At 38.1% G+C, this 26658-nt stretch overlaps 2 protein-coding genes across 7 annotated transcripts in view; both read left to right on the top strand.

The window, feature by feature from the left end:
* XRN1 (5'-3' exoribonuclease 1) overlaps nt 1–26658 on the top strand; it is a 111479-nt gene that overhangs the window by 49612 nt on the left and 35209 nt on the right. For 5 of the 6 annotated variants that reach the window (XM_058661386.1, XM_058661385.1, XM_058661384.1 and 2 more), the window contains exons 17-27: nt 337–457; nt 550–648; nt 4717–4820; nt 6738–6869; nt 9396–9558; nt 11107–11220; nt 14304–14402; nt 17077–17192; nt 17709–17855; nt 19499–19588; nt 19956–20091. In XM_058661386.1, the coding sequence (XP_058517369.1) occupies nt 337–457; nt 550–648; nt 4717–4820; nt 6738–6869; nt 9396–9558; nt 11107–11220; nt 14304–14402; nt 17077–17192; nt 17709–17855; nt 19499–19588; nt 19956–20091 (1321 nt within the window). Of the gene's footprint in view, nt 1–336; nt 458–549; nt 649–4716; nt 4821–6737; nt 6870–9395; nt 9559–11106; nt 11221–14303; nt 14403–16876; nt 17032–17076; nt 17193–17708; nt 17856–19498; nt 19589–19955; nt 20092–26658 lie in introns of those variants that run through there. The other variant, XM_058661388.1, reaches the window with a different exon arrangement.
* LOC131479877 (large ribosomal subunit protein eL22-like 1) lies at nt 3234–3717 on the top strand. Its single transcript, XM_058661392.1, has one exon. It carries the CDS (start codon nt 3321–3323, stop codon nt 3618–3620), a length of 300 nt encoding a protein of 99 aa, XP_058517375.1. The 5' UTR covers nt 3234–3320; the 3' UTR covers nt 3621–3717.

The raw sequence follows: 26658 nt of genomic DNA, 5'->3' as shown, positions 1-26658 counted from the left end.
CAGTCCATATTCTGCTAATGTGCCTGGGAGGCAGCAGAGAATGGCCCAAGATTTGGTACCATTCCAGCTCCAAGCTCTGGCATGGTCTAACTCAAGCTGTTCTAGGCATGAGCCAACAGATGAGAGATCCCTTGTTTTCTCTCTCTCCCCCCCTTCCCTTTCAAATAAATATGTGAATATTCATATTAGAAAATAATATGTATCATTTTATTTAACATTAATGCAAGAAAACATCTGCTTCCTAATCTACAGGCATGATTGTATCTATACCAGTGAAGTAAAAACAAAAAAAAAGGGGGTTGCATTTTACATGAAATGCCTTTGTTTATTTTCTAGGTACAAAATAATATCATTGGATGCTTGGCGTGTAGACATAAACAAGAACAAAATAACCAGGACGGACCAGAAGGCATTGTATTTCTGTGGATTTCCTTCTCTGAAACACATCAAACACAAAGTCAGTGACTGTTTGGTTCAGAACTCTTAGCTTATTTAGTGTAAAGTGATTATGGAGAAAGAATTAAAATTAAGTTTTTTTAATTCACTTAGTTTTTTTTGAAGAAAAGTGGTGTCCAAGTGTTTCAGCAAAGTAGTCGTGGTGAAAACATGATGTTGGAAATCTTAATGGACACAGAATCAGATGAACTTGTAAGTGTTTTATCTATCATTTGTTCATTGAATCATGTTAGACATAAAACTGTTTATGTGTGTTGAGGTATTTACCTGATATATAACATGCTGTTAACTCCAGAAATTCAAAAATCTAAATAAGGATAAACTTTAAGAAACAGCTACACAGTGAAAGAACAATTTAATAACGAAATAATTGTGATATCATGAACAAAAATGGCTGTGGGGATATTAAAAAAAAATGAGCCGAAGTATAGCGCTTTAGGTGGGAAGACTTGAGGTGAATCTTAAGAGCCTTTTGAAGCAGCAGAAGTGAAGAAAGGCGTTCCAACTGAAAGAAATATGAAATAGAGGATTAATTTTGAAATAATGTGATGTTTTCTGCTTTTCACTATGTCTGAAATATTTCTTAATACTTTTTTTTGAAAGTGTGATTAATTTGAGATGATGGCATAGATAAACCTGACCGAGGTAGAGGACTTGGGAAGTAGTGGAAGATAAGATTAAAAAAAAAAAAAAAAACAGGTTGAAGTCAGATTATGGAGAACCTTGAATACAGGGCTATGGAATATCTTTAAATTTTTTTTATTTTTATTTAAAAAGTAGAGTTATATAGAGAAGGAAAGACAGAAAGAGAGATCTTCTTGCCATTGCTTCACTCTACAAATGGCCACAGTGACTGGAGCTGAGCCGATCCAAAGGCAAGAACCAGGGGCTCCGCTGGATCTCCTACACAGGTGCAGGGGCCCGAGCCATCCTCTGCTGCCTTCCCAGGCCATAATCAGTGAGCTGGATGGGAAGTAGAGCAGCCAGAACGTGAAGCAGCAGCTATATGGGATGTATCTATATGGGTGATCCAGAAGAAGCTCCTAGCTCTCGGCTTTGACCACCCCAACTCTGGCCATTGCCACCATTGGGGATTGAATGAACAGATTGAAGTTTTCTCTCTCTCTTTCTCCCTCTCTGTAACTCTGTCTTTCAAATAAGAAAATAAATCCTTTCTTAAGGAAAAAAAAAGTATTCCCAACTAGTATCACAGAACCATGGAGAAGAGTTGTATGCTGCAGAGTTTTTGTGTGTGTGTGTGTGTGTGTTTTCAATAAAATTGTGAATTTTTTTAATTTTATATAGTTCCATAGGCTCTGGGATTTCTTGTCCCCCCTTCCCAAATTCCCTCCTCACTACTGTTTTCCCCAGTGGTATTACAGTGGATGGTCCTTCATGAACAGTCATAAGCCCATCATTCTGCTATTGAAGTGTTTCCCAACATTGTATGCATGGACAATGTTGGAGAATCCAGCATCCTACTGTCAGGATGTATTCAACAGTTTCACTGGGAGTCCATTTGTGGTTTGGATGCAGAGGTGCATACTGCACTATGTCTCCACATCTGGACATGTCAGTCTCCACTACACTTCTATTACACGTCATTTTAAATACAGAGCCAGAAAAAACAATCCACAACAGGGAGAAAAACAGAAAATTTACATCAACATGAAGTTAAACAACATGCTATAGACTGTAATAAAAGTATAGAAAGTATAGAGAGTACAGAAAGTAATGAGAGGGCCCGGCAGCGTGGCCTAGCGGCTAAAGTCCTCGCCTTGAACGCCCCAGGATCCCATATGGGCGCCGGTTCTAATCCCGGCAGCTCCACTTCCCACCCAGCTCCCTGCTTGTGGCCTGGGAAGGCAGTTGAGGACGGCCCAAAGCATTGGGACCCTGCACCCACATGGGAGACCCGGAAGAGGTTCCAGGTTCCCGGCTTCGGATCGGCGCACCAGCTGTTGCGGCTCACTTGGGGAGTGAATCATCGGATGGAAGATCTTCCTCTCTGTCTCTCCTCCTCTCTGTATATCTGACTTTGTAATAAAATAAATCTTAAAAAAAAAAAAAAGAAAGTAATGAGAAGTAATGAGAAAGAAAATAAAAAACTGGTAGAAATTGATGCTACTGCATGACCCATGTGGCATTGAAGAAATGACAATAAAAATGAGAATATCAGTGCCCATGAAGTGTATGCTGCACAATTTTTGAAGGCAAATTGAAAACTAAAATCCGAATTTGTGCCATAGAGTTTTAGTGTTGTCCATTGAGAATTCTATTTCAGTAAATTGGTGCAAGCAAAAGTCCTAAGCCTTGAGGCTTAGGCCAGGACTAGAAGACAGGGGAGTAATGACAGCAGGTATTAAGTGAGTGATCAAGTTTGCATTGAAAAGAGAACTATAAACAAATGTAACTGGAAATAGAGAACCAGGAACTCATCAAGCAAAATCTTAAAGCAAGCAACTAAAGCTAAAGGAGACCTTTAAGCCACTGTTTATGAAAACTAGACCCCAGGTGAAGTCATAAGGGATTTTTTCCAAGGCTTAAATGAAGGGTTAACCTGAGAAAGGAAACAACTTTTTCGACAAAAACTGAGGGGAAAGATGGAAGAGCAAAATTAGAAATAGATTTACAGAATGAAAAGGGAAACTTGTTCTGTTGAAACATGATTTATTTGTCAGAATAGTTTTTCCTTTGTTTATATGCTTACCATAAGAAATGTCTAAATAATGAAACAAGAAATAATTCAACTATCTAAAAGTAATCTTTAGGCGCTCGTGTGGTCTGCCAAGGTGGCGCCGAAGCAGAAAGATAAAAAGCCCAAGAAATCAACCTGGAGGTTTAATTTGGACTTCACTCATCCTATGGAAGATGGGATTTTTGATTCTGGAAATTTTGAACAGTTTCTCCGGGAGAAGGTTAAAGTCAATGGCAAAACTGGCAATCTGGGGAATGTTGTTCACATTGAACGCTTCAAGAACAAAATCACAGTAGTTTCTGAGAAACAGTTCTCTAAGAGGTATTTGAAATACCTCACCAAGAAATACCTTAAGAAGAACAATCTGCGTGATTGGCTTCGTGTGGTTGCGTCTGACAAGGAGACCTATGAACTTCGTTATTTCCAGATTAGTCAGGATGATGATGGATCTGAGTCTGAGGATTAATGTGGGCCTCCCCTACTTTCCATACTTGGGAAGTACTCACTAGAAAGAAGTATCCAGGAATAGATTACTTTATTGGCCAAATAAAAATTGTGTTCTTAAAAAAAAAAAAAAAGTAATCTTTAGCTGTTAAAGAAATGTTTGTTAATAGATGGATGTTGGTCTCTCTGCCATTGTCCGTACCTACAATGTCAGGATACCTTAAAATAGGAGAGTAGTCGGAATGGTTTTGAAGGACTATACTATTGTAATACTATGGAGGAAATCAGTGAGAGAGGAGAAGTTTTGGGGAGGGGGAAAGTGAAATCCCAGAGCCAAAGGAACTCTATCATAAAGCTAGTTGATTGAGTGAGTGAGTGAGTGATTAAAATAGTGATTGGGGATAATAAGCAAAAAAGATGAATGGAAATCTGTATTTAAAATTTAGCTTCTACCACCATTTTGTCAAGCCTATATGCATGTGTTGGATAATACAGAACTTTCTTATAATTTGCGCAGAATATTTGCACAGAAGATTACAGCTTATAGTATCTTTTGTGTTTATTTTTTTTTTATTCTCAACCCTGTAAGATAATCATTGTTTCTTCTCACTAAGAGAACTGAGAACTGAGTATTAATTCACTGATTTGCCTAAGATTTTATAGGTGAAAAGAAATGGAACCCAAATTTCAACCTGATTCTCGGACTTCTAAGTTTAGTGTTTTCTTTTTCACTGTATTTGCCACGAATTGAAAAGGTCATATTGCTTACATTTTATTAAATATCTGCTTGACAAAAAAACAATGAATACCTGCTTCTAGATATTTTTTATCTTACTTTTCTCAGTTACCATATGAAAAATATGAGTCTAAGCAATAGAATCATGAAATTTTACAATAGGATAGAATTTTGTAATGGCAACTTCTCCAACTCAATTATTTGAGACAAAAGGCTAGCCATCTGTGTTTTTGTCTTGTACTGTGTGTGGTGCTGGTTGCTAATTGACAACAAAAACATCTAGTTGGAAAAAAAAAAACTTAGATGGAGATTGAAAAATTTTGTTTGTGTAAAGTTTTGTCTTGGGCCTACAGTATGAATAAACTTCTGCTTTTACTTTAAGAGTATAGAAAATATAGCTGCATCAGTGCTTGGGAGGTCTGTCTTTGTTAATTGGCCTCACCTTGAAGAAGCTAGAGTTGTGGCTGTCTCAGATGGAGAAACTAAGTAAGTGAAATTGGATTTGTCATTTTTTTAACTTATGTATGTTTTGCTGTTTTATGGCTCTTATTGATTCAGCTTTTTTGCACTATAAAATTGTTCTAACAACATTTACAATCTACAGTGAAAACAAAAGCCCTTAATCACACTGCTCAAAGCTCAGTCAGTATTCACAGTTTATTGTAAATCCTTTAAGATATGTTACAGGCATATGTTGTTTTATTTTCACTTTTTCTTTCTTATCCCCTTATTTGCTTGGAAGTTTCGTCTCCTAAATTTTTTCTAGCAGTGATTATTTAGCAAATACATATCCCTTTTGAGACAAATAGAATGTAATGTTTTGCTTTGTTTCATTTAAGCAGTACATTAATTTTTCTTAAAACATATCCTTTATTCTAAGAATAATTTCTTCACATTTTAATCACACTGAGAATCATTTTTATTAAATTATTTAAGTTGTTTCTGTTATTTTTTTACTATTACTTTATGTCACCTTGGGTTACTAGTTTCTGTTCTGTAATTTTCCATGTAGCAAGAATTTTCCAAAGCAGTTTTTTTTCTGAGAAAATGATATCAAAAATATATTTTTTCTTTCCTAATTTATTTTCTTCACTTAAAAGTTTAGAATTTTTATGGTCTCCCCAAGAAACTGTTGAATTTATCTGGACAATAAGGTGCTGGACTCTATGCATGGTACATGCTTGCAATGAAAGAATCATGACTGGATTTGAACTGTAATACTGCAACAAGGTGGAGGAATCCAACTTGAGGGGAGGGTTTGGGAGGGGCCTGGGGAATCCTAGAGCTTATGAAACTGTGTCATAAAACAAAATTAAATAAAAAAAAAAAGTTTAGAATTTTAGAAGAGCAGTCCTTTTTCTTAGTTACATAAATCCATTCCTTCTGTCACTGGATATTGTTCATGACAAAGAAGCCAAAGCCAGTTTGACTCCCCGCCCACCACCCCCCCCGTGTTGATATCTGCTTCTCTATAGCAAATCTTGAGGATTTTTTTAATCATCAGAATTCTACCCCACCAACTTTCTTGACAAAATCCAATTTTCCAGATTGCCCTCTTATCAGGCATAAATATCTTGACATATAATGGGTTTTGATTTTTCTCAATTTGGGGGAATAGTTTAATAGTTTACCTCTTGTACATTAAATCAGTAATTCGTTTTTAGGTAATTTTTGTGTAAAGCATGACATTTAAATCAAGTTTGATGTATTTGCCTAGAAATATCCTGCTATCCCAGCATCATTTGTTCAAAAGATTTACATAAATTTTAAAATTAATTACTTTCTGTTTGAAATATCTGGAAGGGATTTTGATAGAATTTATATTAAACCTTTAAACCAATTTGAGGAAATTTAACGTCTCTACTATATTATCTTCTAAACCGTAACATTGTATAGTATAATGCTGTTTATTTGAATCTTTTCTTTCTTCAATGTTTTTGTTTTATCGTACAGATTATATACTTGTTTTTTATATACCTTTTTACCTAAGGAATTTTTCCTGGAGCTACCTTTAAATGGTACTTCTGTTTTTATATTTCCCAAGTTACATCATGGAAACACAATTGATTTTTGTTCACTGATTTACAATTTACAGCCTTGCTGAACTTCCTTCCTTGCCTCTTCTAAGAATCCTGTGTAGCTATTTTGCAGAATTCTCTTTGCTATTAGTATCATTTAACTTGAACCTTTATCCCACATATTTTCCATAAACTAGAAATTCGATCTAGTGGGTTGATTCCATTCAGGTGAAACTTTTTTTTGCCAAAAATATATACTCATTAAACTCCAGAGCATTTTTTTAACTTCTTATGCTTGCTTTTAAAGATTCACATAGTAAAAACTATATTAAATCACAAGTTTTGGGTCATATAACTCATTTTATTTATTTATTATTTTTTTAAGGTTTTATTTGGAAGAACCTCCAGGAACACAGAAACTTTATTTGGGAAGAACTGCCCCACCATCTAAAGTGGTCCATCTTGGAGATAAAGAACAATCTACCTGGGCTAAAGACGTACAAGGAATTTCAGAACAGTAAGTAATATTAAAAATACCTTGTGTCAGAACCAGAATCTTTACTGTGTATTGATCCTCTAACTTATGCTCACTTGCCAAAGTGATTGCTCTACGTACTGACTGCCTTTTGAGCACGTGGTCTGAAAACGGTAGAGATACGGTTTCACAAAGTCTGATTACCAACAGCTATAACCTTACAGAGTTTTATTTTTAAGATTGTTTGTTTGGTTCATTTGGAGAGTCAGCGTTAGAGAAGGAAGAGAAAGAAGCAGAATTTTCAGCCCACTTATTATTCAGTTTATTGACATCCCTGTGGTCAAAGAAATAACAGCGTGTATGGAGAAAGCTAAGGTAACAAAGGAAAAAGATTCAAGTCCCGGCTCTGTGCTACTTCAGCTCTGGGAGTTAGAAGGTGATTGCTCCTGTGCTTGTATCCCTACTGCTCATGTGGGAGACCCAGGTTGAATTCCAGTGACCTGGTTAAATTCCTGACTCCCAGCTTCAGCCTGGCCCAGCTCCAGCCTTCACAAAACATTTGGGAACTGATCCCAAGGGTTGAAGCTCTATCTGTGTTTCTCAGGCTCGTTCTGCTTCTCAATTTTATATGTATATATTTACATGTATTATAGAATATACAGCATGTAATTCTCATACTTGTATGAAAACAAAAATTAAAAATATGATTCTAACAGTGGATGATCTCAGCAGTATCCTGGGCATACTGAAAATTAAATCAATGACCTAAATGGTTAAGCTAAGGACTACTTTTAGCAAATAGTACTGAAACACAATGAGATGAAAAAAGTAGTGAGAATACAGGACAGACATTTAACATGGCCAATTAAGATGTGCTTATCTCATTGGAATACAGATTCAATTTTTGGTTTAATCTCCTGATTCCAGCTTCCTGCCAGTAAAAACCCTGAGAAGCAGGCATGGTGACTCAAGCAGTTGGGTTCTTTCCACCCATGTGGAAGACCTAGATTGAATTCTTGTTTCCTGGATTGAGCCTGTGCCATCCCTAGCCATTTTAGGCATTTGGGAAGTGAATCAGCTGATGGGGATTTTGTATCTGTGTGTCTTTCTTTGTCTACTTCTCTCTCTAATTCTACCTCTCAAATGAATCATTTTTTTAGGAAATATTGTCAGATGCCTAATTATCTATTTAATAGGGCTTCTAGAAAGGAAAAGAATTAAAAATGGTAAGAAAGTTTTAAAGATGTGTATCATGAAAAAAAGGAAATAAAATGCATAAATCAAATCTTTTCAGATGAAGTAATTAGTTCAGGAAAAAATCCTTATATACAAAAAAAAAAAAAAAGAAAAAGAAAATATCTTTTAGGTAAAGAGATTGGTAAACATTTTTTACAAAGTCCAGAGAAAAAATACTTTAGGCTTTGGAGAATTTTCGGAGGTTTCACATCTACTCAGCTCTGTCATTGTAGAACGGAAGCTGCTGTCTTAACTGTAAGTAGGTGGCTTTTTCTAATAAAATCCCATTTAAAAGAAAGCAAAGTGAACCGTTAGCCTAATGGTTATAATAATGTCTAAATCCCCTGAGAGTATCTGAGATTGCCCCTGGCCCCAGCCATGACTCCAGCTTCCTGCCAATGCAGGTAGGCAATGTGACAGCTCAACTAATTGAGTTCTTGCCATGCTCATGGGAAACCTGGATTGCATTCTCAGCTTGCAACTTTAGCCTAGCCTAGCCCTAGTTATTACAAGCGTTTGAGGAATAAACTAATAAATGAGAAGCCCTCCTCTGTCTGACAAGTAAATGAAAATAAGTAAGTGAAAGAACTGAAAGTTTTGGTCCCTGGCTGTATTTGCTTTACATTTCGAAGCCCCATCAGATGGGCCTAATCCAAGCAGCTTGTCATCTCTGTGGATTTGCTTATTTTGGATATTTCATATAAACCATATAACGTGATTTTTTTGCATCTGACTTCCTTGATTTAGCATGGTTTTGATTTTCATATACACTGTAGTATATGTCATTACTTATTCCTTAAGATACCTGGAATAATATCCTGTCGTGTGAATATAAAACCTTTTGTTGATTCATTCACAAGCTAGTAACCATTTGAGTTGCTTCTGCTTTGGGGCTTTTTACCAACAGTGTTGCTATAGAAACATCTGCATGTCAGCATTTGTTTCAGTTCCTGCTTTCAATTTGGGCAGATGGGAAGTATTTACAAGTGGAGTCTTTATCCTTTTTAAGAACTGCCAGACTTTTCATAATGGCTGCCCCATAGGAGCATTGCGCCAGCAACATGAAGTGTCAGATTTCTCCAAGGCATAGCCACATTTCTTGTTGCTCTCCTACCTCTTTTGTAAAATTACAGCCTCGGTGGGTATGAAGCACAAGAGCTTCTTAGAGCTCTATGCTTTCTCAGTGCAGGAAATCTGCACAGATTTTTAAATAAGTAACATAAAAAATCTTCATGTACCCACAACTGCTAGCAAATTCATTGAAAGTTCAAGCATTTCAGATAAAAGCACTAACACATATTTGTGTTTCTTTGTTTTGCTTCTCCCTTACAGATACTTGAGAAGAAAAGGAATAATAATAAATGAAACGTCCGCTGTTGTGCATGCTCAGTTACTCACAGGCCGTAAATATCAAATAAGTCAAAATGGCGACGTCCGTCTGGAGAAGCAGTGGTCAAAACAAGTTCTTCCTTTTGTTTATCAGACTGTTGTCAAGGTAAAGCCACAGGGAGTCTCAATTCTGTCCTATTGCATGTTGGGGAAAGACTATCGTTACAATTTATCAATAGGAGATAACTTAGCAATATATAGTAGAGATTCTTCTTTAATATAATTTATAAATACCTGAGTCTTTTACAAAGTATAGTACATATTCAGATACTCACTCTACGTACAGATTAGGAACTTGTCTTTTTTTTTTTAAGGACGTGGTTTCTGGAGGCGAAAAAAGCATTAACTTAGACCTTTGTAGTTTTAATTTTTATTCAAAAATGTTTGCCTTAAGTGAAGGAATAAGCATAAAGCTATTTTCTTTTGTATTTATAATCTTAGAATTAGCAAGGTGACAAAAAGTGTAATAGTTCCTCCCTTATCTGAATTTTTGTTTTCTAAAATTTCATTTTATGCTTAACTGCATTCCAAAAATCTTAGAAGTCACTGATTTAAGTGTTTCAATTGTGCACCCTTCTTTCTGATTGTAGTGAAATCTTACACCATCCTGCCTAGAATGAGAATCATGCCTTTGACCGGTGTGTCCACATTAGATAGGCTCCTTGCCCGTTGTAACTTAATCACCAGCACAGTAGTCAGATTCACCCTCATGCTACTGCAGTGCTCGTGTTCAAGTAACTCTTATTTTACATAACAGTCATCTTCATAGTTCAAGCGTCGTGGTGGTGACAAATCAGAAATGACAAAACTGTAAAAACTTCTAAGTTAAAAAAAAAGGTGAAAATTCTCAACTTGTTAAGGAAAGTTTTTAAAATCATGTCCTGATTTTGCTAAGATCCAGTGAAAGAATAAATATCATGTCTGCGAAATTGTGCAGAAAGGAACAGAAACCCACCTCAAACTGCAAAAGTTACAGCCACAGACTTGATAAATGCTTAGTCACTCCTCACCTCATTACCAGAAGGATGACTACAGCACACTAAGAGAGAACTGTGTTCATACTGCTTTGATCATAGTATATTGTTAAAATTATTCTTTTTAATTGTAAATCTCCTATAGTGTCTTGTTTATAAGTTAAATTTTATTATAGGTGTGGATGTACAGGAAAAACATAATACATATAGGTTCATAATACATATAAGTCTCAGTCTCAGGCATCCGTGCCCAGGGGCTCAGGGTGAAGCGTTCTTCAGACATACCCTCCTGGAGCAAGGGATTCTACTCTGTATTAATGATCCTGTTCTTTGGAGAATGCTGGATAGTGCAGTAACTGAAGCATAGCCCGCCTGAACTGGATGAGCTTCCCTGCCCTTCTCTGCTCCGTTGTCTTCATCTCTAATGTGAGGCTGATAATGGTCCCTGGCATGGGGGATTGTCTTGAGAACTGAATGAATGAAATAAATGTGTGACGTACCTAGAAGATTGTCTGGCATATAACAAGTTACTACATTTGATAGCATTATTGTGTAAAAATGTTTATATTTGACTTTTGCAGGAGACAGACATGATAACCAGGGCGGGGGTGGGGAAGCTTTATGTACAATAGATAGATATTTTGATTATGTAATTTTCTTGTGTATTTCATTTCATGTAGGACATCCGAGCTTTTGACTCTCGTTTCTCCGGTATCAAAACACTGGATGATTTGTTTCCTCCTGGAAGTATGGTCTTTATGTTGGGAACCCCCTACTATGGCTGCACTGGAGAAGTTAGTTTCTGTTATTGTGATTAATATTTTTCTGGTTTCAAATTAATTAAGTGCAAAGTGAAATGTAAAAACTAAAGGAAAAACCCATTCGTACAACTTACAATCGTAACATTTGATTATATGAAAGCTTTGTAAAATATTCATGGAAATGTGTATTATGAAAAAAAAACCCTAAACCTGGAGTTCTATTTTATTTAATCAGAATTAAGTTATTGTTTAAATTCCACCTTTTCATGAACTTTTTGAAGCTCCCTTAAGATTTTATTATGGTAGTACAGCTAAAGCAATTCTGAAACTATTTTATATTAAAGGCTTAGATAATTTGCATCTAAATTGATGTTTTGAAGAACTTCTGTTTCCAAATGGAAAAGGCACATGCAAATGTGGCATGGGGGGTGGAACAAAGAATCTGTGAAAGCACTGTTATGAAGTCGTGATTTCTGAAGCTGCATGTATGTACGTGTGCATGTCTATGTACACATAGTTTCATAGAGTTTATGAAAAACTCAAAATATATTTTGATGCAAAGAATAGAAATCCATTCATTGTTTTTTTATAATACACACTTTCTGTAAACTTTTTTTTTTTAAGATTTATTTATTTTATTACAAAGTCAGATATACAGAGAGGAGGAGAGACAGAGAGGAAGATCTTCCGTTCGATGTTCCACTCCCCAAGTGAGCCGCAACGGCCGGTTCTGTGCCCATCCGATGCCGGGAACCTGGAACCTCTTCCGGGTCTCCCACATAGGTGCAGGGTCCCAAAGCTTTGGGCCGTCCTCGACTGCTTTCCCAGGCCACAAGCAGGGAGCTGGATGGGAAGTGGAGCTGCCGGGATTAGAACCGGCGCCCATATGGGATCCCGGGGCTTTCAAGGCGAGGACTTTAGCCGCTAGGCCACGCCGCCGGGCCCACTTTCTGTAAACTTTTTAAAGATCACGTATATAGGTGCACAGATATCTAAGCATGCAAGTATTTTTCTAGCTTTGTTTTCTCAAGAGAGTCAGAAACAAAGATACTCTAGTAAGGGTGAGCACAAGTGACTTCATGTAAACATGGCACATCTCAATATCTAGTACCTTGCCCTACTAAAATTTTGGAACAGAGTTTCCTGGAGAAGTGACTGATTGAAGGTCAGGGACGATGCAAGATGAGTCTGGAACATCTTGTTATGCCAGAAATTAAGGAAGTGCTCAGAAAAATGCTGGAAATGTATCCTGTAAGCACGGTGAGGAATCATAAACCCCTTGGAAAGATAGGAATTAGTGGCTCCCATAGTGGTGATAATAAGGCAAATAAACAGGGGAGGTAGGACCTCTTGTTTATTGGATAAATCGGAAGAAAGTTCTGGAGACCCAAAACCATTAGTCATTCATGCTGAAAAAGACTAGGTCAGATAAGATTCATCACTGGAATTAAATCTAGGAGAAATTTTTAAATGGGAACAAGGGGTAGTTTCATGGCCTAAGAAAATGTCTTCTCACAGTTTATTAACTGCAAGAACAACAGCGAAACTCAGTGCCATGAAGAAACTGAGCACATGCTGTTGGTAGGCTCAAAAGGTGACCGTGAGGTGTTGTGAACATTGTATGCTTTCCTACAGGTGTGGTATGCTGAAAGGGCACATGACCTGTGCGGTAGTCTGGCTGAGACTTAACCTAATTGTCAGACAAGCCCAAAATGAGAAATTGTCATTGTTGGTTCTGGTTTTTTTTTTTTTTTAAAGATTTATTTTTTTATTTTTATTGGAAAGTCAGATATACGGAGAGGAGGAGAGACAGTGAGAAAGATTTTCCGTCCGATGATTCACTCCCCAAGTGAGTGCACCGGCTAAGCTGAGCCGATCCAAAGCCAGGATCCAGGAACTTCTTTCCAGGTCTCCCACACGGGTGCAGAGTCCCAAGGCTTTGGGCCGTCCTCGACTGCTTTCCCAGGCCACAAGCAGGGAGCTGGATGGGAAGTGGAGCTGCCGGGATTAGAACCGGCGCCCATATGGGATCCCAGGGCTTTCAAGGCGAGGACTTTAGCCGCTAGGCCACTGTGCTGGGCCCTGTTGGTTCTGTTTTAAAGATAGGATGAAAAGTGAAAGGTGAATTGTATTTCTCAAAATGACAATGTTGTAAAAAACAGAAAAAGGCTCTGGTCATATTCCAGATTAAGAATATTAAATGTAATATCTGACATAGAACAACTAAATGTACTCCCTAACCTTTGCCTCAATCCTGTAGAACAGCAAGAAAAACATTGTATACACAACATTTCTAGGCCAACAGACAGAATTGGAATATTGGCAACAACCTAGATGGAAGTACTGTATGGAGGCCAGCAATGAATATATGGGTCAAGGGCTCCAGTTTGAATTCCAACTGCTCCACTTTCATTTCAGCTCCTTGCTTATGTGCTTAGGGAAGCAGCAAAAGATGGCCCAAGTCTTTAGACCCCTGAACCCACATCGGAGACCTGGATGAAATTCCTGACTTTGGCCCGGCCCAGTCCAGCCCATTTGATTTGGCCACTTGGAAAGTAAAGAAGCAGGTGGAAAATCTTGATCTGTCGTCCGCCCTCTAACGATGCCTTTCAAATAAAGAAGTAAATATCTCTAAAAACTATTGTGTCCATGTAAATTTGTATACTTAATAGTGATACTTTGGTTATAAATAAAATGTCCTTAGGAAAGTTACTTTGAATATTTAGAGATAAGCAACTTGGTGTTAGTAATGTATATTCAATATAAACACACAGTCTACAAATGTTAAAGCAATCTGCTTCATAAAGTTAACAGTAACTGAATCTGGATAAATATTTTCAAGTGTTCTTGGTAGTCTTTTGGTATTTGGAACACTGTGGTTCTTTGAAATTATCTACAGAGAGGTTACAAGAATTTAAAAATTATGAAAAGCTGTTATAGTTGGAATAAATACCATGTTTCAAATTAACAGTTTAGCTTCATACAAATTCCAAGCAAATTTCCACTTTCATCTTGACTGGCATAATATTTCAGAAATAATACTTATCAAATAAGTAGAAAATGAATAAAGTATTATAACAGTTTGGTATATACTTTGATTTTTTTCCTCCACCAAGGTTCAGGATTCCAGTGATGTGATTACGGAAGGTAGGATTCGTGTGGTTTTCAGCATTCCGTATGAACCCAATCTTGATGCTTTAATACAGAACCAGCATGTAAGTACAACACCTGGTGTTTCATTTTGAAATCAATTCAATTTTAAAATGTGAGAAGGATATTTTTGCTACCTCCTTTGAATTTATTTCAGATGTTTTGTTTAATACTGGCTTATTCTTAGTTGCATATATTATTATTAGAAGTTAAATGTAGAATCTGTGGTCAAAACTTAAAATCCCATTATTGTGGCAGCTAGTTATTGAGGATTGTTGTGTGCAAGCTTTTTAGAAGCACAATGATTAACATACCGTCTGGAAGTAGATTTAGGTGCTTAACCTTTTTATGATGCTTCAGATCTTGCATTTTTGGTTACAAGTGATGATTGACCTTTTCCAAAGGTCATTTAACTCCGCTGAAAATTAATACTCTCATCCCCAGAGAGTATTGGCAAACTGCCCAAGTTCAGTTTCTTTTTCAGCACTTTTTCTCCAAAAATGTTCCCTAACCTTTTTTTTTCCCTGTTAATAGAAGGAAGCTTCTAGTGTCTGTCATTTATTGTATTTTCTAAGCATTATTTTAATTTTATTTGAAAGATAAAGTGCTCTTTCTTGCAATTTTTTACTTCTGAGATGCTCACAATATCCAGCACTGCATCAGGCTGAAGCCAGAGCCCGAACTCATTCTGGACCTCCCACACGTTTTATTTCCTTTTTTTTTTTTTAAGATTTATTCATTTTATTACAGCCAGATATACACAGAGGAGGAGAGACAGAGAGGAAGATCTTCTGTCCGATGATTCACTCCCCAAGTGAGCCGCAACAGGCCGATGCGCACCAATCCGATGCCGGGAACCTGGAACCTCCTCCAGGTCTCCCACTCGGGTGCAGGGTCCCAATGCATTGGGCCGTCCTCCACTGCTTTCCCAGGCCACAAGCAGGGAGCTGGATGGGAAGTGGAGCTGCCGGGATTAGAACCTGCGCCCATATGGGATCCCGGGGCTTTCAAGGCGAGGACTTTAGCTGCTAGGCCACGCCGCCGGGCCCATTTTATTTCTTTTTTAAAAAAAATTTTTACTGATTTACTTTTGTCATTTGTTCTTATCCGTCAATTGGATGATTAACTGAAATTCAGTCAGCTAGCTACTGCTCCTTAACCCATTTGTTTTTTTCCCTAAAAGTAAAGCCTAAAACATTACATCATCTGAAATGAATTCCAGACTTCATGCATCAATCAGCATACCTATGACACTTTATGTATTGAATGCAAACATCCTCAGGTGTCTATTGAGGAAAGAATTGAAACTAGGAAGTTGGCCCATTAGATACAGACGTGGGTCCTGGTCTGAGGAGTTAGGGGGAGGCAGAAAGGCTCTCCCAGTTACAGTGTACAGTGCTAATTAGTGTTCCTTGTCTAGTCTACAGAGATAACTTCTTTACCTATACCCCAGTGGTCTCAGCTATCTATTTAATACTTTTTAGGATATGTTTGACGATTTTAATTAAGTTTTAATTGTAGTATAACCTAACATTTCTCAATAAGAATACCATTTTGAGCAGGATAATTAGGTATTAAATAGAACTGTGTTCTGCATGTGACATCACAATTGGTCTCCTTGGCTTCTAGGTGTGATGTGCTAGTAGCCCATGCCAGCCCTTGTAAATCAACATTCCTCTTACCTTTCCATATGTTTGTTGGAAAAATGATGCTCCTCAGGAATGAGAAATATTACCTTAATTTTTCTAATCTATTTTGGAAAAGATACTTGATTTGTATTGTGTTATTTCTAAGTTGGATATTGATGAAAATTGATACTGATGAAAATATATTCTTTATTATTTACATATTTGCTAGTAATCGTATCTTCCAGAGCACCAAAAAAAATTAACCTTGCAGGATGGTTTTTAGTATATTAAGAAAGTGATGGCTAACTTAAATCATTACCAATCTGGACATTTATCTTGTTTAATTAACTGTTATACTCGTATTCAAATATAAATATAAATCTTTTATATAATGAATGTGTATGAATATAAAAGAAGTATTGTGTAATGTTTGTATATATTGGTAGTATATTTGCTTCCTGGTTAAAATTTGTGATCCAATACTCCCTTTTTTAAGTTTAACAACATTCAGTTTCTGCTTTGAGTATACAAATTAAGTTTACATTTTATTGTCTCCATTCATTATAAACATCTATATATATCTATTACTTTCACATAATAGTAAATATTAGAGGAATAGAATCTTTATGTCCCTATAAAAAGGACACTTAGAAAACACACTTTTAATTTTGCTCTGTAGCAATCATTTGGGGGACATTGCTGTGTTTTGATTCAGTATAGTAATTACTGAGGCCTCATTTTGTCCCAGGAACTTCTCTATGTCCACTTGTAATATGACAGTGAGTAGGGAAAAAATCTTGCCTGTGGAGTTTGCCATTTATTGCTAAAGTATAGTTTATTTCTTGAGACAGTTTCACAAACTCTATATTTCCTCCCCCTTTCATCTATCGTTGGGAATTCTGTCCTTTAAGGAGAAAGAGAGAGGAGCAGAAAAATTCTGCCTACAGATCCTTTCAAAAAAAAAGGGGAGATGGATCTAAGTGAGCATCCTTGTAGTGCCACAGTCCAATGGTTAGTGATGTCTTGATTATCTCCAGATTTTAAAGGTAAAGAAATAATTTAGTGTAAACTTTTGTTTCTATAATTGACTTTTTTGTTTTTATATTTAAAGAAATATTCTATAAAGTACAACCCAGGATATGTGTTGGCCAGTCGCCTTGGAGTGAGTGGATACCTTGTTTCAAGGTTTACAGGAAGTATTTTTATTGGAAGAGGATCTAGGAGAAAGTAAGTTTGTGTTAGAGAAATTTACTTAAGTGGCAGAAAAATGAATTGCTAAAGATTAAATGTTTGATTTTTCAGGATTTCTTTTCTTATTAAGTGCTCTGAATTTCTTTTAAAATTGTTCATAAATTCCTCTGATGGTGATCTTACATCTGAATAGTGTATGTTTTAGGTGGTTGGAAAAGCAGTTCTTACTTATAGCAGCTAACAAAATGAACCTTGAAAAAAGGTATCAGAGGGTGTGTGTGAACCTCAGTAATATACTTCCTTGCATTTTGTGACTCCATTTCCTGTATAATTGCATAGTTTATTTAAATGCTTTAACTCAGCTTTTAAAGGCTTTCCGCTAGTTTTACAATTTGCTACTTTAGAAATAAGCAGAATAATGGAAATACAGAATAATCAAAATTGAGATTTTTTCTAAGAACTGAACGCAAAGCACTTTGTTTCAATATTTTAAAATGTGTGTGTGTGTGTGTGTGTGTGTGTGTGTGTGTGTTGTATATGGTTTAAATTCAGCCCTCATGGAGATCATAAAGCAAATGTGGGTTTGAATCTCAAATTCAACAAAAAGAATGAGGAAGTCCCTGGATATACTAAGAAGGTTGGAAGTGAATGGATGTACTCATCGGCAGCAGAACAGCTTCTTGCAGAATACTTAGAAAGGTAAGTCCCTGGAAAGATCTACTGGATGTCCAAAAACTTAGGAATGTACTCTTTATTCTGCCTTGCAGACACCAGTTTTGGAGGAAAGTATTTTCTTTAGTAAAATATGACATATACATTTAAATTTAATTTTATATTATGGCTCATCGCAACTAGTAACTATAATAAAATAGAAAATTTTTATACTACATTATTTTTAAAAAGTGATGCAAGTTGGACTTTGTGTTGTTACTTTGCATGACTAATTGGACTGATGTGAGTAAACAGAACAGCTCTTACTGAGTGGGTTTTTCTGAGTCTTAGAACTCTAGCTAAGTAGAATATTACTAACCTAGAATTATTTAGCCTGCCTGGGTATTTTCTCCACAAATTTTGAAAACATTACTTTCTTCAACTATTACTACCGCTAAACCATGTGCCATTGTGATTTTGAGTCTTTGTATGTTGTTTGTTTTCATTTCCTGACGTCTTTAATGTGTCTTTTCTACCAGTGCCCGTGTGTATCTTGGAGTCAATTTCTTTCTGTTAATTAGCCCTCTTAGGTTTTACACTGATTCACTTCCATTCTTAGAAATTCTCTTGTATTGTATCTTTGATGATTTCCTCATCACCATTTTTTCTGTTTTCTATTTCTGGGACTTTTTAGACGTTAAACCCTCTAGATTAAGCTTCTTAATTTGTCTTTATTATCTGAACCATTTTCTGTATATTATATTTTGTTTGTTCTCTGTAGGAAGTTTCTTAATCTTTATCTTTGGCCATTTTTACTTCAATTAAATATAGTCATTTTAAATTCCAAAAAGTGTGTCCTTTTTTAGCCATTCCTTCATACTAGCATCTTGTTTCAATAAAGAATGGATGTTTTCTTTCCATTTTTATGCAGATAATGATTCTAGAATTTTTTTCTTTGTGAGTTCTGATTTCTTTAAGTTATATTTTTGATTCCTGTTTCATTTGCTCTCTTTTGTCATGTTAAAAAGTTATTTTTGAGGCTGGCATTGTGGTATAGACTGCTGTGCCAGCATCTGGTATGGACACTAGTTTGAGTTCTGGTTCCCCCGCTTGTGGTTCAGCTCTCTGCCAATTGCGCCTGGGAAAGCAGAGGAGGATGGCTCAGGTCCTTGGCTCCTTGCACCCTCATAGGAGACCTGGTGAAGCGCCCAGCTCCTGGCTTTGGATATGCTAAGCTCAGACCCTTGAGGCCAGCTGGGGAGTGGACCAACATGTAGAAAATCTCTCTGTCACTCTCCCTCTCTGTTGCTCTTCCAACTGTGCCTTTCAAATAAGAATAAAATAAATCGTAAGATAAATGAAAATAAAGAGTGCCCTAGCTTTGCTGAAAAAAAAAAAAGAAACTTACTTTATTTATAAGCAGTTGTGATAAAAAATTTAAATAATAATCAAAATTCTTTCAAAATAATAAATTAAACCATCTCTCTTCAGAAAGTGGGCCTAGCTTTAAGGATCTAGGAATACTTGATTTCTAATTTTTTAAGTATGTCCTTTAGTGGTAATATCCCTTAGTAATATTAGCCAGTTCTCGATATATTTGGATCCTTTAAGATCTGAAATTATTTCATAGGAAGTTTGTGTGAAATAGTCATGTGTTTTAAAAAATGATCTTTCTTTGTCTGTTTGGCTAGAGCTCCAGAACTATTTATTTATATAGCCAAAAATAGCCAAGAGGATGTGTTCTATGAAGATGACATCTGGCCTGGAGAAAATGAGAATGGGTAAGCAAGACCTGTGCTATGAACTACCTCATAGTTCTAGTTTATCAAGAATTTCTTAGTTAGAGGTTTCTTTTTATTTTGTTTTGTGTCATTTCATTTTTGCTTTAAGAACTTAATAGAAATTTGATTCCATTAATAGCAATAATTGCTCAAACTAATATTTGTAATGTCTTCTTGCTGAGAGGTAAAGTGTCCCTGTTTGTATTAGATTTATAACCGGTCCAAATTAAGTTTACTGACTAATTATTAATTATAGACCTTTGATGTCTGGTATAATTCACAGCCCCCAGAAATTTTCTGTTTGTATTATACAAGATCTAAGAACATTTTAAAAGGTGTGAAAAAACTGTTTTTATTTTTACTGTAGAGCTGAGAAAGTCCAAGAAATTACAGCTTGGCTAAAAGGACATCCTGTCAGCACTTTGTCTCGTTCTTCTTGTGATTTACAAATTCTGGATGCAGCTATTGTTGAGAAAATCGAGGAAGAAGTCGAAAAGTGCAAGGTAGTAACTAAAGTAATTTAATCGCGAGATTTAAAGCTAAATAAGCTGTATGTTGATGTCACAAATATTTCATTTGTGCTTCAAACATAAAAAATGCATCAATTGACTGATATCAGATAATTCTATATTTTTTAAGATTTATTTTTATTGGAAAGGCAGAGAGAAGGAGAGACAGAAAGAAAGATCTTCCATTCACTGGTTCACTCCCAAATGGCTACAATGATCAGAGCTGAGCCAATCTGGAGCCAGGAGCTTTTTATGGGTCTCCCATGTGGGTATAGGGTCCCACAGCTTTGGGCCATCCTCTACTGCCTTCCCAGGCCACAAGCAGGGAGCTGGACGGGAAGTCGAGCAGCCAGGACATGAACCAGCATCCATGTGGGATTCTGGCACTTGAAGGGAGAAGATAAGCCATTGAGCCATCATGCCAAGCCCATAATCCTGTAATTTAAAAACAATGTGTTGGGCCCGGCGGCATGGCCTAGCGGCTAAAGTCCTCGCCTTGAACGCACCGGGATCCCATATGGGCACTGGTTCTAATCCCGGCAGCTCCACTTCCCATCCAGCTCCCTGCTTGTGGCCTGGGAAAGCAGTTGAGGACGGCCCAATGCTTTGGGACCCTGCACCCGCGTGGGAGACCTGGAAGAGGTTCCAGGTTTCTGGCTTCGGATTGGCACGCATTGGCCCGTTGTAGCTCACTTGGGGAATGAATCATCGGACGGAAGATCTTCCTCTCTGTCTCTCCTCCTCTCTGTATATCTGACTGTAATAAAATGAATAAATCTTTAACAACAAAAAAAAAAAACCAATGTGTTGGAACCATTCCCAGTGGCCCTAATAAGTTTATCTAAATATAAATCTATTAAACCATGCCATTTGGATTTTATATCCTTGTAGTGTTTTTTATTTTGAGAGCATTTCTTTTTTACTTGAAACTTAGAATTATGGAGAGAAACAGAAATCTTTTATCTGCTGATTCACTCCTCAAATGGCTGTCATGGCTGGAACTGAGCAGGTTAAAATCCTGGAATCAGGAACTTCTAGGTCTCCGACCTGGGTGCAGGGATCCAAGGACTTAGAACATCTTCGATTGCTTTCCAAAGCCATTATCAGGGAGCTGTCTCAGAAATAGAACAGCCAGGTTGTGCCCTTTTGGTTGCACAGCACCACAGGCATAGGATTAGCTTGCTATGCTACCACTGCGTTCCAAATTTTGAGAATATTTTGGGATCTTAGTTACAGTGGAAAGCATCTTACTGAGAAAAAGAATGATTAGTCCCCTATTCCTGCCTGGTCTGGAGCATTTATTTATGACACATCATATATAAAAATTTGATTAATTGACTTGTATATGATTACCTCTAATGTATGTATATGTTTCTCCTTAGCTCATTTGGTCATTAAGAATTTTTTTTTAAATCCCACTTAATATTTCCTATTTTTTACATCTTAACTTTTAGAGTGGTAAGGTTCTATTGTGTCTATTTTGATCCCCTACCTTGGTGCCATAGAAAACAAATTGATTTACTGCTTTTTTTTTACTTTTGGTTTTACTTTTCACTATTTGCCTTTTATTAAAATGATGTTGCGTTCCAAATAGAGCACCCTTATTTGAACAGTTAAGTAAGTCAAGAACTGAAAACTGAAGCCACCTCCCTTATCCCCTTGAGTCTTAATTTCTCTTTCAAAACTCAGTTAATACATGTAGACTCCTTTTGATAATGCCTTCTTATTATTATTGTTACAGTTGTTTGGATTTTTTATCATATTCTTTTTTAAGATTTATTTATTTTATTACAGCCAGATATACACAGAGGAGGAGAGACAGAGAGGAAGATCTTCTGTCCAATGATTCACTCCCCAAGTGAGCCACAACGGGCCGGTACTGCGCCGATCCGATGCCAGGAACCAGGAACCTCCTCCAGGTCTCCCACACGGGTGCAGGGTCCCAAAGCTTTGGGCCATCCTCGACTGCTTTCCCAGGCCACAAGCAGGGAGCTGAATGGGAAGTGGAGCAGCCGGGATTAGAACCAGTGCCCATATGGGATCCCGGTGCGTTCAAGGCGAGGACTTAAGCCGCTGTGATTAGTCTGGAAAATCATCCTAAGTTATTCATTCTCTCTTTAGTAAACAAATAAAAGGCTCAGAGCCACAAAATTAATATTTTTACTTATTGCAGTTGGTACCTGGTTCTTTGTTGGCAGTCACTTGTGCCACCACCTCCAGCGAGGTTCAGGTCTGGACTCTTGTGTTAGACTTCCACTAGGGTCTCTGTAGCCCCAACTCCTGGCTTGCCACTCTCCGTATGCTGTGATTCCATGCTGTGACTGCACCGTTGCCTGTACAGCCTTTCTCCCACTTCTGGTTCAAGCAGTTCCGAGGATGAAGGAGACACCAAGTGTCCTAAATAACTAGGTTGTTGTTTGTGCTGATCTTGCCAGAAGCTGCTAGCCATTAGGTCTGAGAACCACCTGGACCTATTTGGACCCATAGGATGCCACAGTCAGTGTTATTTTCCCTGTGGGATCAGTGCAATGCACTGAGCTGGAAATGAGTTCACTCCCAGTTCAGCGCATATGCAGTTCACTGTTGTCTCTACAACATCAAAGCCTTTGCCACACTACAAAATGGTGCGTGATGTCCACTGGTGGAGTCCTAGATCTGCTGGCCATTAGGTTTGTGGGCTACCCAGACCTGTCTTGGGTAGAACCTAAAGGATGTCACGTCGGTGCAGTGCACTGAGCCCGAAATGTGTTCACTCCCAGATTAGTGCACCTGCGGCCCTGTCCCACACCCTTTTGGTCCCTACATAAAATGGAACCCAATGTGGCTCTGGTAGAGGGTCTGGGCTGTGAAATCCACCCTGTTCCCCCACTGCCTGTTTGGGATCTGCTGTTGCTCTGTCTCTGCTCCTGGTGGAATCAAACGAATCAGCAGGACGGGAAGTTCTTTGCCTAGGTTCACCTGCTACGTTCCTGATGAACTCCCCTTTCTACCTGGTTGCTAGTGGAGCTCTGGCTGCCAGTGGAGCACAGATTGCCATTCGCTGACTGCCGCAGAGGTGTCTGATCACTGTAACACCACACCGTTGTCTCCACTGCTTTCCTGTGTCCATCAGTCTCCCGGTGCCCCTCTGCCATGGGCATGTCCTGTCCTATATCTTGGAATGTGCTGTCTGTTTCACCCTGGCTAATGATTCTCTATCTATTTAAACACGTTCTTACCCTAGTCAACCATCTTGATTCTCTCACGAATTTGTTTTTTAAGAGGTCATTTATTTTTACCTGAGGATAGAAAACCTATTTCTAATTGTCTTTGAGTGTAGAAAGAAATAGATATTCAACATCATTTTTTTTTCGTTAGAGTTATTTCAAAGGCAGAGTTGCAGAGAAGAAAAGAGAGTGAACTCTCCCATTGTCTGGGTCGCTCACCAGATGATGAAACCATCTCATCCTGGTCCCGGCTGAAACCAGGAGCCGGAAACTCTATCCTGCTCCTCGCTGTGGATAGCACGGGCCCACATGCTTAAGGGCCTCTTCCACGGCTTCCCCAGTTGTAGTAGAGAGGATCTGGAGCAGAAACACAGAAGCCAAGGAGCCAGGACTCAAATTACTGTCCGGGGACAGGTTGCTTAACGGACTGTGCCACAGTTCTGCCCCCTCAACATCATTTTCAAAGTTTTATTGAACAAACATATTATTTTAGGTCCCCAAAATTGTTTTTTAATCAATCTTGATGCAGAACTTTCTAAAATATTTGACTCATTTTTCCTTTATAAGCAAAAAATATATATTCAGAGCTAGGCAATTGACTTGATTAAGCATTTTAAGGAAGTGCATGCAGATGAAATAGGATTTGTGAAGTCTATTAATATTTCAAACTGTAGTTATGAGTGATTTGTTTAGCTTTAATGTTATAATGTCAGAGTAGTAAAAGGAGAAGAATCCAAAACAACTTTTTAAACATGATTTAACCTTTGTTTTTAAAGATTTATTTGTTTTGGGCCCGGCGGCGTGGCCTAGCGGCTAAAGTCCTCGCTTTGAAAGCCCGGGATCCCATATGGGCACTGGTTCTAATCCCGGCAGCTCCACTTCTTCCCATCCAGCTCCCTGCTTGTGGCCTGGGAAAGCAGTTGAGGACGGCCCAAGGCATTGGGACCCTGCACCCGTGTGGGAGACCCGGAAGAGGTTCCTGGTTCCCGGCTTCAGATCGGCGGGCATCAGCCTGGTGCGGCTCACTTAGGGAGTGAATCATCGGACTGAAGATCTTCCTCTCTGTCTCTCCTCTGTGTATATCTGGCTGTAATAAAATGAATAAAATCTTTAAAAAAAAAGATTTATTTGTTTTTATTGCAAAGACAGATATATAGAGAGAGCAGGAGAGACAGAGAGGAAGATTCACTGCCCAGGTGACCATAAAGACCAGTGCTGTGCCAATCCGAAGCCAGGAGCCCTTCCTGGTCTCCCATGTGGGTGCAGGGACCCAAGGCTTTGGACCATCCTCCACTGCTTTCCCAGGCCACAAGCAGGGAGCTGGATGGGAAGTGGAGCTGCCGGGATTAGAACCGGCGCCCATATGGGATCCTGGCGCGTTCAAGGTGAGGACTTTAGCAGCTAGGCCACAGCGCCTTGGTTTTTTTTATAAATCAAGGTCATCCTTAAAAACATCAGTAACTTATCAGTAATCCCCAGATTTAACAAATTATCAAAATTACTGATGAAGCTTAATAAAAGCACACATTCTGGATTACATCTGTAGCATTGCTTCACACGTTTTTAAATGTAAACCGAATTCAGTGGCTGTAGGACAAGGGTGTAGATTGCGCACTTTGAATAGCCAGTCTCCATTATCTCTGCATTATAGCCCGCTGTGAAAACTGCTCGGCTTTTTCGTTTGCCTGTTGAATCAGGGTTAATGCAATGTCCTCTAATCAGTGCCGTAGTGTAAGAATGCCCAGGGATTTGCTATAGCATGCATAGTGTTGTGTTTTCATATGCCATATTCCAGGCACAGTTTGTGTCCGCTTTTTAAAATCCCTTGAAATTCCTTCTCATGTTCTTTGTTCTTGCTCTTGTCGATGAACACAAATTATGCACTTACTAACTCCCTAATCAGCTGAGGACTGGGAAATAGACACCGTGTGCTGAGGGTCCTCAGTGCTCACCGTGTTCAAACTATGACAGATGCAGGCATTCAGTGCAGTGCTGTGGTGCTGCACCGGCTTCCTGCATCCTGTATCTGTGTGCCTGGCTTTGAGGCCTGATGCCACACTGATTGCAGACCCTTGGTTTTGTGCACCTTGGGAGACTGCAAGTGATAACTCAGATACTTGGATCCCTGTCCCGCATGTAGGAGAGCTGAATAGATCCCTGGTTCCTGGGTTCAGCCTGACTCTATCCTGAGTATTGTGGTAATTTGGAGGGTGAACTTGAGGATGGGAACTCTGTGTGTGTGTGTGTGTGTGTGTGTGTGTGTGTGTGTCTTTCAAATAAAAGTTATAAATTGTTCTAAAAAATACAAGTTTAATGTGAGAATAGTTTTTGGATTACAACGGATAAAATTCTATTAGGTAAAGATATATTTGCTCTCTTACAAATGGAAATTAGCTAATACTTAGAGTAGTTAAGTGCAGGCTTATAGAACTGATAAGCAGGAAATACAGAAAAGAAGTCTTCTCCCATATTTTTTTCAATATTTATTTTCATAAGGAGAAGTAGGGAGAGAGGTCTTCTATATACTAGTTTAGTGCCCAAATGGCCACAGTGACTAGAGCTGAGCTGGAAAACAGGAGCTTCTTCCAGGTCTCCCTCATGGGTATAGGGGCCTAAGTTCTTGAGTCATCCATCCTCCACTACTCCCCCAGGCTATAAGCATGGAGCTGGGTTGAAAGTGGAACTGGAGCTTGAACTGGTACCCATCTGGGATGCTGGCACCAAAAGCAGAAGCTTAGCAGATTATACCACAACACTGGCCCGTTCTCCCATATTATTTAGATAATCAAAATATTCAAACATTGGAATTTCATATTGGATTCCAAAAGTAAGAATTTGTTAAATGACTTCGCCTTAATTTTTATTTATTTATTTTTTAAAGATTTTATTGTTATTGGAAAGCTGGATATACAGAAAGGAGGAGAGACAGAGAGGAAGATCTTCCATGCAATGATTCACTCCCCAAGTGAGCAGCAACGGGCCAGTGCGCGCCAATCTGATGCCGGGAACCAGGAACCTCCTCCAGGTCTCCCACGTGGGTGCAGGGTCCCAAAGCTTTGGGCCATCCTTGACTGCTTTCCCAGGCCACAAGCAGGGAGCTGGATGGGAAGTGGAGCTGCCGGGATTAGAACCGGCGCCCATATGGGATCCTGGGGCTTTCAAGGCGAGGATGACTTCACCTTAATTTTTAAAGTATTCATAAAATCTATAGGATTGTCATAAATTGACTTTATATAAATCTGTGTTGACATGATATTTAATGCCTTTTAGAAGGAAAAAGCAACATTTAAATAGAATAGTATTTACATATTTTCAAAACAGGCACATTTAATCATCAATATTAGAAGTAAGGTTA

Source organism: Ochotona princeps, chromosome 3 (assembly GCF_030435755.1).
Source record: "Ochotona princeps isolate mOchPri1 chromosome 3, mOchPri1.hap1, whole genome shotgun sequence".
Classification (NCBI taxonomy): domain Eukaryota; kingdom Metazoa; phylum Chordata; class Mammalia; order Lagomorpha; family Ochotonidae; genus Ochotona; species Ochotona princeps.
Note: the sequence above shows the minus strand (reverse complement) of the source record. Positions and strands in the feature narration are given on the sequence as shown.